This window comes from Carassius gibelio, chromosome B22 (assembly GCF_023724105.1).
Source record: "Carassius gibelio isolate Cgi1373 ecotype wild population from Czech Republic chromosome B22, carGib1.2-hapl.c, whole genome shotgun sequence".
In the NCBI taxonomy this organism is placed as follows: Eukaryota; Metazoa; Chordata; class Actinopteri; order Cypriniformes; family Cyprinidae; genus Carassius; species Carassius gibelio.
The window spans coordinates 26,572,426-26,587,674 of record NC_068417.1 but is presented as its reverse complement, the minus strand read 5'-3'; the positions used below and the strand labels follow the sequence as shown (position 1 = coordinate 26,587,674).

The following is a 15,249-nucleotide window of genomic DNA, read 5'->3' as shown; positions in this document are numbered from 1 at the left end:
TAAATAAAGCCGTAATGTCATGGCACTTTGTCCCTAAAAAAAAAGAACAAAAAGTAAATGGTATTTACAAATAGGAAGATTTGATGCCACATTATTGCAACAATAGGTGTGCCATTACATGTGCATCCGGAGTAACCTAAAAACCTGGACGTTGTCATCGAGAGGTAACATGGTGACATCCTGCAGTGCACGCAGTGTTTAGGAGTGCAACACAGGGGTTAAGAACGCTCACTGAAAACAATGGCGCGGCCGCTCTATTAACAGATGTAAAGCACTTAAGCGCGATGGTGCGTACACACTCAGCCAGATGGCGCCCTCTATTAGAGGATGTATCGCTACCATGATGCATGGTGATGTTTTCCCCTATTTTGTTTCTTTTTTTTATAAGAGTAATGTTCAGCAGGTGCAAGCTCTCGAGCTACAAAGAGCTCCACATTGACGGCATGACAGTCTAATTGTCAGCGGTGGGATTAAATGGCTTGAAACGCTGGTCGCGTTATTCGTCTCTGCCCTGAAGTTCGTACCCTGACACGGGCTTGATGGGTTTCGCAAAGTCCCCATCCTACTCTTTTCCTGTTTAAATGGAGATGTGTCACAGGCAGATAAGAGGCTGCTCTTTGGTTAAGCATATGTCGGATGTTTCTGTTGTGTTTAAAGCCCCGGACGAAGTTAATGAGGTGTCAGGTGCGGTATTTGCGAGCCATCCAGGAGGCGCGGAACATGATTGGGACGGTTGAGTTCACCTTGTGTGCCGTCAGGGTCATAAAACCCATTGACTTTGTTCTCGGTCTCGCGGGGGCCGCGAAATAGAGATTGTACTCGTACGAAAGCCTGAAAGCGTTTCAAGCGGAGCAGCTGCACAGGTTGTGTCCCATACCGGTGTCCTGCACTAGTTGTAAAAATCATTGTGTTTATGCATACTTTATTTTGTAAAGTACTCGGAATGCATGTTTAGAGGCTTAGAGCTTCGCTGACGACTGTTGAAGATGTTAAAATGTTAAACGTTTGAACACTGAACAACATTTGGAGTCATTTATCCGTCGTGTACTGTTATAATAACTTCAAAATGGTTGAACACTAAGACCTGCTGTTGCATTTCTGCAGCATTGGGATTAAATAGTCTGATTTATATTTCTTTTGGTTTGTTTCCATTTTTCCATCTCCAAACTTAATGCAAAAGAGTTCCCAATGGTGTCAGTAGGCAGAGACTGTGTGCTGTGGCATGCTGGGAGATTGAATATGTAAATTATATCATGCCAGACATGATGCTATGACCCATTTTAAATTGTGTTTTGCTGTAAAATCTATCAAATAAATATTTAATAGCTTTAAACAAATCTACAATGCTGCTTCAGTTGGTGATTAAAGTAATAGTTTGCCCAAAAAAGTAATTTTACGCAATAAATATATATTAAACAAACAAACAAACAAAAAATCTGTAGAGCCCAAAATTAGATGTTTAACAGAATGTTCACAATGCTCTTTTACATCCAATGGAAGTAAATGGGGACTGGAGCTGTAAGCTCCAAAAAATGACCATAGAAGTGCCATGATTTTGTGTTTGATGGAAGAAAGTAAGTCATACGGGTCTGAAAAGGCCATGAAGGTGAGTGAAAAATGACTAAATTTGCATTGAGAGTGAATTGTGATCTAGTGTGTAATTGTCAGACGGACAATGTAGTAGAGCCAAATCTTGTTAAACTGCCATAAAAGTATTTATAACTGCATTTGTGGACTAGCATATAAAGAATCTCATTTGCTTTACATTATATACATAGTAAACCTCTTTATGAATTCAAGAGTAAATAAACATAAGCCAGACTCTGTATTAAAATATGGATGTAATGGGAGTTAGTTATTGTGATTCGTTTGGCTGCAGTGCTTACCGATACAGTTCCAGAGCTCCTTGTTGATTTCAGTCTATAATTTGCATAATAAATCCTTTTGGTGCATATGGTAAGCTGTTCCTCATTGTAGTCACCATCGGGTGCAAATCAGCATGATGCACCGAGGGCAGATTGCAGTAATGTAAATCCAATTACACTCCCCCCTTGAAATAACAGTATTTGCAGAATACTCAACATCTCGTAGTGCGCAACATACTAACAGGGTTGACAGATAAAAGATTTGTTTAATAACAGATGGATTCATTCTGGAATTTTGGAACTGAATGCTAAAATAGACTACAGCTGGAACAAATTGCTGTGATATGGACCACACCGAACCACAAAGGGAAAGATGATACAGTGCATACTTGGATCTACTCTAAGAAGCGCCTATTGATTCTTTTGATCTGGGAATTGCATGTCAGGACCACTGCAAAATGTTTACACTCTAACATAGTAAACTGACATGTTACTTGATTTTCACAACACAGTTTTTAAGATTATGAACATTAGCTCTTAAACCTAGTCATTATGTACATTTTCATGAAGAAAGCAACACCTTTATGAGAAACGTTGAGGGTTGTGTCAGTTATAAATAATTAGGATTTTTTTTTCCAAAAGCTATTAATAATAAAATGTTTTACTTTTGTGCATATTTTTATAGGCCATTGTGTCATTTAAGAAAAAAATCTCTCAATTTATGCCTGACAGACTGATCATTAGCTTAGCAACATGATAACATCAAGCTCTACTGAAATGAATGACAAGATTTGCAAGATCTGCAAGATGCCAGCGTTTTTGTAGCTTACGCGAAGGTAAACTAATGGTGTCAATTTCAAAAACTTGCACTTTGAAACCAGTTTTCAAAGTTAGCATTTTCAGGCATGTAAATTTAGGGGCCAAAATGCATAAAAAGTGTTCATTGTTTAGTTGAAAATGTAGTCATGTAAACACCCCTAAAATATATTGGAATATAGAGGTTTGGAGAAACATTCTATTTATAATATAATTTGTAGATATTGGATAAACATTAATTTAAAAAAAAAGAGAGAGTAAAAATACGTAACTTGAACTAAAATTTTCATTGTTAGCTTAGCCAAATGCTAACATCAAACTTTAGAAATCAAGTGACAACTGTCTCACCTAAAAACAAAAAACACACAACTGGTCCATAAAAACTAGGTAAAAGATATAGAGGTTTGGAGTAATCTAGGAAACATTCAATTTATAATTTTTAGAACTTAGTTAAATATTCATTTCATTCAGTACCAAAAGTAGCAGTAAAAATAGCTTCATCTTATTCAGATTGTTATCATTAGCAACATGCTAATGAAATCTGTTATACAATTATACAGAATGCGAAACACAGGGCCGTGAAATGAAAAATGTCTAGAGGCGCGTTTTGTGTTTTTAATTTTGTTTTGTTTTTTATGAACAACTTCCAACTTGAGAGTCATGTTTTTAGAATGCCGCCTCATGCGCAAAACTCGCGACATCCATGTATCGCACATTTACTGTACATAGAGACCAATGGAAAAGCAGTATGGTGTAGCTTATTCCAAGCTACACCGTGTACCCTGAGTCACATCATTTGTCTTGTCTTACTAGCTTTTTTTAATGCCTACTGAAGTCTTATTCCTCAACTAGAACATGATCTGAGTTTCCGTGACTAGCTCAGTCTGTTTCCTAACCTTCCTGCAGGCTGGATCGTCCCGTCAGCATTCAGCTTTTCCAAACTGTCACATCACAATGATAGATTCTCAACATTATAACAGCATGCAGCTGCCGCTCGGCCCCGCACGTGTGGTCGGTTCGGCTGAGGCTGTCTGTCGGACATCTCCGAACGCACCCAGTCTCCTGGGCTCAGCCAAGAATGGGGCAGAGGCGTCAACTAATACATCAATGTACCGTGTGGGAAGCAAACAATCGAGAAAAAGCTTAGGAACAGGAAATAGCACAAACGAGAGTAAAGAGCTCTCCTCGGCCCACTGGAATTCCCCCAGGTTACAGCAGTGGGAGGTTTGAGTGCAGCTTTGGGAACCTGTATGTTCGATATGAGCCTGGTTCACACTCTGTCATGCTGTAAGTCAAGCTAGTTGGGAAGATTATACCGCAGACTGTTTGAATCCATCGGGGATTCAAAGACTAACTTAGACCATGTCCACACATACATGGGTATTTTTATGAGTCCGAGTCTTTCCTTCTTTCGTTTAAAAAAAAAAAAAAATCTCTGTCCACATGAAAATGCAAACGCATGGTATGAAGCATTGTCAAGAGCACGCCAAACCAACAGGTGGCGATATAATCTCAACAGTCAAGCCATGTTGGCCAGTCAGAAGCCTGAAAAAGTTTCCAGTAGGTGGAGATAACAGCGCAGGCTTCGACGTCGCAAAGCAAAATCTCTGGTTTCGCTGTCTAGGCTATAACACTGCAACCAGAATTTTGGAAAAGTTTCACCCTGCCATGAGTTTTCAAAAATTTTCAGTTTCAGTGACCTGGTGCTGCGCTTGCGTGTGGATGAATGGCCAAAATGTGTAGAAAAAGCTGCTGTTTTAAAAATTAACGCGTTCTTGTGGACAGGGCCTTATTGTAGCAAGGGCCTATTAAACGATTCATTTGCAATTCTCGTTCGCAATTTTTGTGTGTTTTGTTGTAACCAATGTTTTTTCTTTGTCATACTGACGATATAGACTGACTGACCGATCAGCAGTTCGTCTACATTTATCTATATGCCACGCAAATATAAATAGGTTAAAACAGCTTTATATAATGTAATGACTTTTTAAAGAGTTATATTAATCATAAAACTGTATAAATATTATATATGTAGTATATAAATAGTGCTATATAATAGTGCTGTATCTTAACTATAATATATAAATAATTAATTTAATAATGAACGTATTGGAATGTATTAATAAATAATGAAACTAAACCTATAAATAATAAAATATAGTACATCAATTAGATTAACAATAGTAGTAAGATTCATTGAAAATGAAACTAAAATAAAGATTTATAATAAGGTATAAGTAAATAATAATAATAATAATGAAATAATAAAGTGTGTGTGTGTGTGTGTGTGTTTACACGTATGTGTATATATGTTAAAAGTACATTTTGTCAGCATGTAATGGTATAATAGCATTAGCCTAAAAGCTAACAAGCAGATAGATAGATAGATATGTTTCTATGTATTTTTTTTAATTATATTAATGTGGGATCAGTTTTTGACAATTTTCTGATGTGATCAACATCATTCCCTTTTAGCTAGTTATCAACAGCTTTCTCTTTATATGTATACATGTAATTTTTCTATGCTTTAATGTGGAATTACAGACTTGCACACTTTGTTTGGAGACTGTACCAATGTACAATGTTCTGTCTGTGTTTGTTTTCCTGGCTCAGCAGGCCTCAGCTCACCGCCTGCCAACATCACCACATCTGGCGTCCCCAGCATCGTCACTCCTATCGTCAACGGCTTTACCAGCATCCCTCACCAGCCCAACGGACACCCTGCGGTCGAGGCCATGTACACCAACGGACTGCCCCCTTACTCCACCCAAAGCCCCACAGCTGCGGACACCCTACAACAGGCTTTCACCGGGGTGCAACAATATACAGGTTCACTACCTCAATAAGCTCTCTCTCTCTCTCTCTCTCTCTCTCTCTCTCTATATATATAACCACATGAAACTATTCTATTTCTGTGCTGCTTACTTAAAATGGATGGTTGTTTTTGACCAACCATGCGTCAGTTTGTCTTTTTTCCGAGTAGCCTTGTTCAATGCTGTATCACATAAATCCAGGCTGTGTTCTCACACAAATTTCTCTTTGCATGTACAGCCATCTACCCAGCAACCACACTGACCCCTATTGGCCAAAGCTTGCCTCAGCCTCCACAAGTCATTCAACAACAGCAGCAGCAGAGAGAAGGTGAGGGTGAGAGATTTTTCATTCGTTTTGGCATGCGGATCAATACTACATGCATGATGACGAGTGAACAGCTCATTATACTGAAATAATTGCAAATCGCATCTTCCATTAAAGGAGTATATCACGCAAAAAATTGAAAACTTGCTGCAATTTACTCGCTCTCAGGTCAGCCAAGATGTAGATGAGTTTGTTTCATAATGGGAACAGATTTTGAGAAATTCAGCATTCCATCAGTTTCTCACCAACGGAACCTCTGAAGTGAATGGGTGCCGTCAGAATGAGAATCCAAACAGCTGTAACACATGCGTTATCCACACAACTAATTAATTTGGATTAACTTTTGGATTATTGTGATGTTTTTATCAGCTGACGGTATTCTGACGGCACCCATTCACTGCAGAGAGTCCGTGATACATTTTATTGGCCTGTTTCAGCATAATGATAAAAACATTTCTTGCATGGTATTCTGAAACAAAAGGCCTGAAATTAACAAATCTAAATACAAGTTCTTGTATTAAAAGCTTTCTTATTTTGAATGGAGACTGCACAGTGAGTAACATCTGTGTGTTGCAGGACCAGAGGGCTGCAATCTCTTTATCTACCACCTACCACAGGAATTTGGTGACAACGAACTCATGCAGATGTTCCTCCCATTTGGTACGGTCATCTCCTCCAAGGTCTTCATGGACAGAGCCACCAACCAGAGCAAATGTTTTGGTGAGACAAATCAATCAACGTTTCAGTAATAGATACCAATGCTTGTAAAACGGCTGATTCCATTATCACTGTTAAACTTAAAATAGCAGTAAAAAGTCACAAAATTGAACAAAACATATTTGATTACAGCTAGATAAAACAAGTATTGCGTTAGTGAGTTAGCAATGTTTCCGCATTCAGCCCATCCCTAAACAACCAATAATCGGTCTCTGTCCGTTTCACAGTGTAAACTCCATTCTGTGTTTGGTGTCAAGCCACAGACCGGAGCGCTGCCTTTTAAAAACCCCTGAGCCAGAAAAAAAAAAAAAGTCCTAAGTGAAGCAAAAAGGCCCATTATGGATCAACATCTGTTCCCGCTCCAGGGGGAGACATTTCCCGAGCCACAATTAATAGCAGCTCCTGTCTCCTGGGGGAGGTTAATAAGATATAAATTTGTGAAGTAGGACCTGTTTGCGGTATTGACTTATACACTATGCATTTACTGCATAATGTCAGGTCTGGGTAACAGGCGCTCGGTAGAGTAATTAATCTGCGGTGGGGGCCGCGGCCCGAGATGGACCGATGGGACTTGGCTGAGAGCACTGATATACATAGATTCCCTATTAAGAAGCCTTGTGGCTTCATCCCCCACTTCACCTCCATGTGGACCTTCTCGTCTTGTAGATACAAGCCTCGAAATGGGGGCAGTTCCAGGCGCTGCTCCCAGGTGGCTGATGGCTGAAGAAATCGCCCGTTGTTTTTTACGGTTCACTGCTGGTTCCTGATGACACTCGCAACGCCAGCGAAAGTGCATCCTCAACTCATTTCGCCTTTTTTGGTCACTGGCTTGTAAAAACCTATGGGTTTGAACGGGACGCTGGGGATGTCACGGACGAATGTAGTTTGCATGCTGTGGGTGGCCCCGTTTTGGAGTCCTGTGGGGCGATCTGTCCCTGTTCTATACCACCAGTGGCTTATATATGCTCGAAAGTAGCCCACACAGATGCATATATGGTGATTTTTCAGAGTTGGAAGTGGAAATAAGTTCATAAAAGAGCCATTTTTGACTTGGTGGAAACTTTAATGCTTTAATATGATGCCGTGTAATCAATTTTAGCACCCGAGCCACTTGGGTTCACGTCGGTTCTCGTGATCTCTTGCAGGCTTCGTGAGCTTCGACAACCCAGCAAGTGCACAGGCTGCCATCCAGGCCATGAACGGCTTTCAGATCGGCATGAAGAGGTTGAAAGTGCAGTTAAAACGGCCGAAGGATGCGAGCCGCCCGTATTGACAGGGCTCCACCCACACAGGGCTCTCAGCAACAGCACAGGTAGGACACCAGACACCGCTTTTTTAACAGGAGCATGTTCGCGATATTATTTAGAATTTCATTTTCTTCACAGGATTTGAAGAGCGGCATCGCAGAAGGAATTGAACTTTTTTTCTTTCAAAACTAACAAGAACAACACGAGTGGATTTTTTTGAAGACATATCAGCATTTATTTTAGGAAGATGTCCGGGATAGAGGAGGCGGGATTGCAGGCGAACCGGCACCCGTGGACAAACCACAGTCAGCACAGCGCACGGAAGACAAGTGGAAGATCTCTCTAAAGACAAGAGAACTCAACATGTCCCGTCTCTCGCTGAGCTTCGCACCGTCAAGTCAAGCAACGAACAAAAAGAAAAAAATAAACGAGCGAGAACAACTTTGATTTCTATATACATATTATACACACATATGCTATTTAAAGGAAGAGGCGCTTATGGCTTTTATTACACTGGACAAATGAGGGTTAAACTTGAAGACCAAGATAAAATGCAGTGGAAAAAAAGAAGCTCTTCTTGTCCCGCTAGTGGACTTTCTTTCTCTTTTCCTCTTACCTTTTCTTCTGTCACCATCTTTCCGCAAACGCAGGACATTCTGTGGTCACAGAGGTTTCCATGCCCTCAGTGAAACTGATCAATCTTTCACCCCAAAGGGACCAAAGGACCAAACATTTTTATTCCTCAACAGAAATATATGGTATTAATAACAATACTAATACTGCAAACTACTACTAACGACATAAGTTTAAAGAAAGAAAGAAAAAAAAAAGCATAAATATTCGCTTCAGGTCGGAAGAGGAAAGGGATTTTTGATTTCTTTTCCTTTTACATTTCTAGCTACTGGGTTTCAGAATATTTAAACAAAATAGAAAAACGAAGACAAAAAAAATAATAAGTATTTTAAAAGCTATACTATTTTAGTGGAGTAGAATAGGTGGATTGGAGATTGTTAGGAGCATGTTCAGCCATGAAGAAAAAAAATAAAACATAAAAAAAAAAACAAAGGGGGAAACTGTTCATCATCCATTCATGTCAGAAATAGGCCCATATTCCAGAGAACAAATGCCGAGTATAACTATATATGCATGTTGCTGGTTTAGAAAAACCTTGGGTAGATATTCAGTACACACAAACAAACATATTTATCCGATGAAAGCTTTACTTATTAAGCAGAATAAGTACTTGTGGCTTCAACGCAAACTATCCGCAATATAACAGCTGTACCATTGCACAGGTAAATAATACAAAAGAAAAAAAAAATACAGTTAATGCTTGATAGGGATGGGAAATCTTAGGTTTTTTTGTTTCATTTCTTTTTTTTCTTTTTTTTTCACCACTTGTGACAGTGACTTTTTCAAGTGAAGTGGTTCTAGTTAACGCTTAACTTTACTATTACAAGGGACCTGTTGACCTTTCATATCATCCATTTTGTGCATCTTTCAAGAGCATACTCATTAAACAGTTGGTGCCAAATGCTGAATATCAACTGATAAAGCACATTAATACGTTAAACAAGCAGTTACAAAGATACCAAGCCTTAAACCCTTACACAGCCCACAAAATGTGGTTCATAACAGACCTACTGAACGGACAAACTCGCTATTGCTTACAACTTCTGAAGCACACCAGAATTCTACAGGAAGCATCAAAATAAAAATCAAATTTAACCTCGGAAACCTGCACAAACAACTCCACACTGACGTTTACAAAGTTCATTTCGCTAATAAGTGAGTGTAAGATTCGTTGGATCTGCGAACAACCCATATCTCTAAGAATACGCTTCTCAGGCTGGAATGGATTAGCTTGACGCTAACTGTCTGCAAAGGTCTAATGAGCAGCCTGTAAAGAGCTCACGAACAGCTTGCAAATCGCAGCCATGGGGGGTTACAGTTGGAGCAAACTGATCCATCAATAAAAAAGCCACCGAGTCTGACATTATGGTGTACTTAACCGCAGCTGTTGCTTTGCTCTCTAAAGCGCTCGACAAGAATCTTAAAGACCCTGTGAAATCAAAATCACTTCGTTTGTGTGTTAGCATGGTGGCTAATGCTAGCTGACAAAAACTAACGCACACTAACGTCTTCTGGTAAATCAGACCTAAAATTTAAATGAAATTTTTGTCCAATCAAAAGCTCTAGAATGAAGTCTGAATTGGTGGGTATTTGTTAGTTTGGATGCCAATTCTAGAGAAGTTGGAATTATTACATTTTACCAGCAATATGCATTAAAATTTAGGAAAATGGACCAAAAATACTTATTTATCATACACTACCAATTTTTTGTCCAATCAGATGCTACTCTAATACTATGTATCTGCAAGTAACGACACAGCAAGATATTTAGTTAGTGCTTTTTAACTTTTTTTCCAGTAAAAAAAATATGGTATCTAAAAAAATATATATATATATATATATAAAGACCTGTTTTCATAAAATGTATCTTCAATATGTGTATTTTGTCTCAAAGTTTTATTTTTAGATATTTTAAATGGAAATTTAGATGCAGTACTTTCTAAGAGTAGAGTTTTTTGCAGTGTAATAAGTAGCACATTACGGCAAACTATAGGCTATGGGCTATTTAAAATAAGTTGACGACCCAACTTCCTGTTTTAAAGGGAAATGCATCAACGCTATACTCATCAAATGATTTCACCGGGTCTTTAACTATTAAATGGACAGTATTCTTGAAACCAGTTGTTTTCCTATGCATTAAAAGTTCTTGTTTGCCTTTATCGTACATTTTGACGTTCTATCCACTCTGCCGTTACGCAACTCTCACTGTTTGCCAACTCGCCAATTTCACACTGCCTTCATAGATATGCCAAAACTACAGATAATACAGTGACACAGAACTACAGGAAGTTCAGGTCCTCCCAGAATTCACTAGTAAACATAAATAGATGCAAAAACAGAGCTCTAGAATCTAGGTAGGACAGAAAAGCACATGTGTTGACCTCATTTGATTTCCACTGTGGATATTTGACCTGTTTGTCTTACCTAAAAATATATCTGTATGTTAAATGTTTAATCTCGCAGACGTCAGAAATAAGTTTTGCCGGGAAACATTAACGTCGCCCGTATATCACAGCCGTTTTTTAGCCTCAGGTCGCGCCGAAATGGATCGCGTTCGATTCACAGGTTATAATGGCCTTTTTCTGCTGAACTCTCTCCATTTCATCTTCCCTCTCCTGTCCTGTGGTGGCATATCAGAACGTGGTGATATACAGACACGCAGCCCTCGGGCATCGGCGCTCTAATAACCTCATGTTGCAGGGGCCTTCCTCACAGAATCTCTCCATGCCAGATGTGAATTATTAAAATCAAATTAAATTTGGCCTGCATGTAAAAGCAAGTGTAATACAAATTAAAAATGGCAACTAGTGCCTGAAGTTTAATAAGTTTGAAGGATGATATCATTACAGCTTGAAAGAAAAAAAAATGAGATTGGAAAGGCATATAAAATGAAATTTGATGTGTTGAAAGGTGAACCGAAGGCGTTAATACAAATTGCGTTTGCGCCAGAAACGAGGGGGGGGGGATGGGAGGGGAGTTTGCACTAAAGGTATTTCTGAAGAAACCAGACCACCAGCATTTCATATTTGCTTTCTTCTCATTTAAACCACGTTCACGTTTCGTTCCTCAGATCTTCATGCCGAACTTTGATCGATGAGCATGCTCAAGGGGGGAAAGGGTGGGAAAGCTTTGGGGGGTTAAAGTGTTATGAAGGTACTACTCATATTAACAATATGATTCTTTAACTATGGTTTGTATGCTAAGGAAAGTAGCTTATTATAGATATGAAATCTGTATATTAGGGAACAGCAGCACATTTCTCAGATTCTATGGGGAAAGTAGTTGATGGGAGGGTGGGTTTCGGGGTGGGGCGGGTTTTTTTGCTTTATAAAGATCATGTTAAAGTTCTGGTTTTCTCAGCACAAAGCGTTAAGAAAATATATATCAAGAGTATTGATTTTGCTGTGTGAAATGTGCAGTGGGAGAGCCAGGCACTCCCTGCGCTGTTCTTAAAGCCTGGATGAGACAATGCTGTTTACAGTTGTTTTTGGTTTTCTTGTTAATGTTTGTTGTTTTCTTATGATATTTGCCGAGAAAAGAAGACAAGAGGTGCGGCATCTATCGCTGCGATGTGATTGGTGCGGCATGACCAACTGAAATGGACAGTTTTTCTGTTTATTTATTTTCCCTTTTCTTTCTTTTTTGAGACCGAGAAGATATGTCCAAGATAAATGCCTGAGAAACCAAACATCCTGTTGGCATTTCTCAAATACTTGCTGCTTACATTGTTTTACGGTTATGCCTACTCATCTAATGATTTGCCGATTAATTTATGAACATGTTTATTTATTTATTTATTCCTGACAAATCTGTTTATGAATCGCCTATTTATTGGTTATGTTTAGAAAAATGTATGCATCGAAAAGAAATGCTTAATGGGCTTCTCTCTTTCTCTCTCTTTTTTTCAATTTTACAATAAAATTTTAAATTTAAATACGAGGTCTTTTTGTCTTTGGTTCTTATCTTACTCTGTTGAGCCTTAAACATGCAGTGCAAAGTCCAAAGTCCTTTGTTAATTGTTAGATCTTAATCTGAATTTGAACCTGACTGAAAACGAGGCTGTAAGGGATAGACTTAATCTTTACAATGAATTAAGGTCCTAAATCACTTAATTTGTAAACTTACAACTTTCAAAACTGTTTTATGGAGTTGTTATCTACTTTGTAATTATCTGAACAGTCCTCTGTCTATTATATATAGCATTGGATTAATCTAATTAATCGGCTCATCCTAAATAGTTTTCATATGTAGATGTGGAAAGTCCTCATTCTCAGTAGTTCTCTCTCATGTAGTGCTGGTAAGATTCATTCTAGTGAATCAAGTTCATTTTAAGTGGGCCTCTCACTAACTTTTAGCATTTTCATGAATTGGTTCATCCAGAATAGTTCTTCCTGTTCATATATAGTGTTGGAAAGAGAATCTTCTTCTAGAGAATCAGTTCAATCAGATGTTATTTTCTGCAAATTGGTTCATCCTGAATAGTCCTTCCTGTTCATGTATAGTGTTGGAAAGTGAATCTTCTTCTAGAGAATCAGTTCAATCAGATGCACATTTCTGCAAATGGGTTCATCCAGAGTGGTTCTTTCAAAGTGTTGGAAAGTGAATCTTTATCTAGAGAATCAGTTCAATCAGATGTACATTTCTGCAAATTGCAATTGGTTCATCCAGAATAGTTCTTCCTGTTCGTGTATAGTGTTGGAAAGTGAATCTTCTTGGTAAATGGTAAATGGTAAATGGACTGCATTTATATAGCGCTTTCAACAGACCACATGGCCATCCAAAGCGCTTTACAAGTTGCCTCACATTCACCCATTCACACACTCATTCATACACCGACTGCGGTGTCAGCCATTCAAGGCGCCATCCCGCTCGTCGGGAGCAACTGGGGTTAGGTGTCTTGCTCAAGGACACCTCGACACTTGGTCAGGTGGAGCCGGGGATCGAACCACCAACCTTCCGGTTTGTAGACAACCTACATGAACCACTGAGCACTGCCGCCATTCTCTTCTTCTCTTCTTCTTCTGCAAATGGGTTCATCCAGAGTGGTTCTTTCATAGTGTTGGAAAGTGAATCTTTATCTAGAGAATCCGTTCAATCAGATGCACATTTCTGCAAATGGGTTCATCCAGAGTGGTTCTTTCAAAGTGTTGGAAAGTGAATCTTTATCTAGAGAATCAGTTCAATCAGATGTACATTTCTGCAAATGGGTTCATCCAGAGTGGTTCTTTCAAAGTGTTGGAAAGTGAATCTTTATCTAGAGAATCAGTTCAATCAGATGTACATTTCTGCAAATTGCAATTGGTTCATCCAGAATAGTTCTTCCTGTTCATGTATAGTGTTGGAAAGTGAATCTTCTTCTAGAGAATCAGTTCAATCAGATGCACATTTCTGGAAATGGGTTCATCCAGAGTGGTTCTTTCATAGTGTTGGAAAGTGAATCTTTATCTAGAGAATCAGTTCAATCAGATGTACATTTCTGCAAATTGCAATTGGTTCATCCAGAATAGTTCTTCCTGTTCGTGTATAGTGTTGGAAAGTGAATCTTCTTGGTAAATGGTAAATGGTAAATGGACTGCATTTATATAGCGCTTTCAACAGACCACATGGCCATCCAAAGCGCTTTACAAGTTGCCTCACATTCACCCATTCACACACTCATTCATACACCGACTGCGGTGTCAGCCATTCAAGGCGCCATCCCGCTCGTCGGGAGCAACTGGGGTTAGGTGTCTTGCTCAAGGACACCTCGACACTTGGTCAGGTGGAGCCGGGGATCGAACCACCAACCTTCCGGTTTGTAGACAACCTACATGAACCACTGAGCACTGCCGCCATTCTCTTCTTCTCTTCTTCTTCTGCAAATGGGTTCATCCAGAGTGGTTCTTTCATAGTGTTGGAAAGTGAATCTTTATCTAGAGAATCCGTTCAATCAGATGCACATTTCTGCAAATGGGTTCATCCAGAGTGGTTCTTTCAAAGTGTTGGAAAGTGATTCGTTATCTAGAGAATCAGATCAATCAGACATTAATTTTTGTGAATTAGTTCATTCAGAATGGTTCTTCACATATTTGGAAAGTGAATTTTCTTCTAGTGAATCAGTTCAATCAGATCGTTTTTGTAAACAGTCCTTCAATGTAAAAAAAATTGAAACTTTATTTGGCAACATGGAAATTATCTATTTTTTCTTTGAACATGCAAGACTTCAAACTGTTTTGTTGCTTAGGTTAAATAACAAGCAGAACATCAAATTGCGGTAAATAGTATAACTATATGCAACACTAATTGGTGTTTACGATTATGTGAATTCAAATAATATGATAAGAAATAACAGTTTGCAATATCCAGCAACAAAACGGTTTTAGTCCTGCACGGTTAAAATATAAGATTGGAAGCCTTGCACGTACAATTTAAGTGGTTTGCATAATATTTAGGTAATCACTTGTATAAATTAAATGGTTACAGCTTACATTTTACAATTCTAAATAAAATGTAGGTCAAGAACTAAATAGTCCATATGTGAAGCCATAGACATGTGAAATAGTGAATATACAGTTTGTCTGGCAGCTGAAATATGGGAAGACAATAAATGAAGACGTGGTTGAAACATTACAGTAATGAACTGAGGGAGAGAGAGAAAAGAAAGGGGAGAGCCTAAAAAAAGTGGAGGCAGTGGCTCATGAAATAAATTGGCCCAATTACAATAAAGTGTGGCTCTTGGTCAGTGTGCGGGCTGAGCAGTTCATCTTTATTACAATCTGTTAATGAAAATCAATCCTCCTCCTGATAGACTCTTATCTGCATGGCCTCTGAGCGTCTCACATGCTGGAAGATAA

General features: G+C 38.8%; 1 protein-coding gene and 1 long non-coding RNA gene across 10 annotated transcripts in view; one reads left to right on the top strand and one right to left on the bottom strand.

Annotated features, from left to right (window-relative positions):
* The window catches only part of LOC127987838 (CUGBP Elav-like family member 5), a 207,918-nt gene extending 196,208 nt beyond the window's left edge, over positions 1–11,710 (top strand). For 3 of the 9 annotated variants that reach the window (XM_052590194.1, XM_052590191.1, XM_052590188.1), the window contains exons 8-12: positions 5,295–5,510; positions 5,733–5,828; positions 6,396–6,539; positions 7,682–7,848; positions 7,922–11,710. In XM_052590194.1, coding sequence (XP_052446154.1) covers positions 5,295–5,510; positions 5,733–5,828; positions 6,396–6,539; positions 7,682–7,809 — 584 coding nt within the window. In that variant the 3' untranslated portion in view covers positions 7,810–7,848; positions 7,922–11,710. The remainder of the gene's footprint in view (positions 1–5,294; positions 5,511–5,732; positions 5,829–6,395; positions 6,540–7,681; positions 7,849–7,921) is intronic. The other 6 variants (XM_052590196.1, XM_052590192.1, XM_052590189.1 and 3 more) reach the window with 3 other exon arrangements.
* LOC127987872 (uncharacterized) overlaps positions 1–15,249 on the bottom strand; it is an 80,261-nt gene that overhangs the window by 39,451 nt on the left and 25,561 nt on the right. The gene's annotated exons all lie outside the window — the stretch shown is intronic.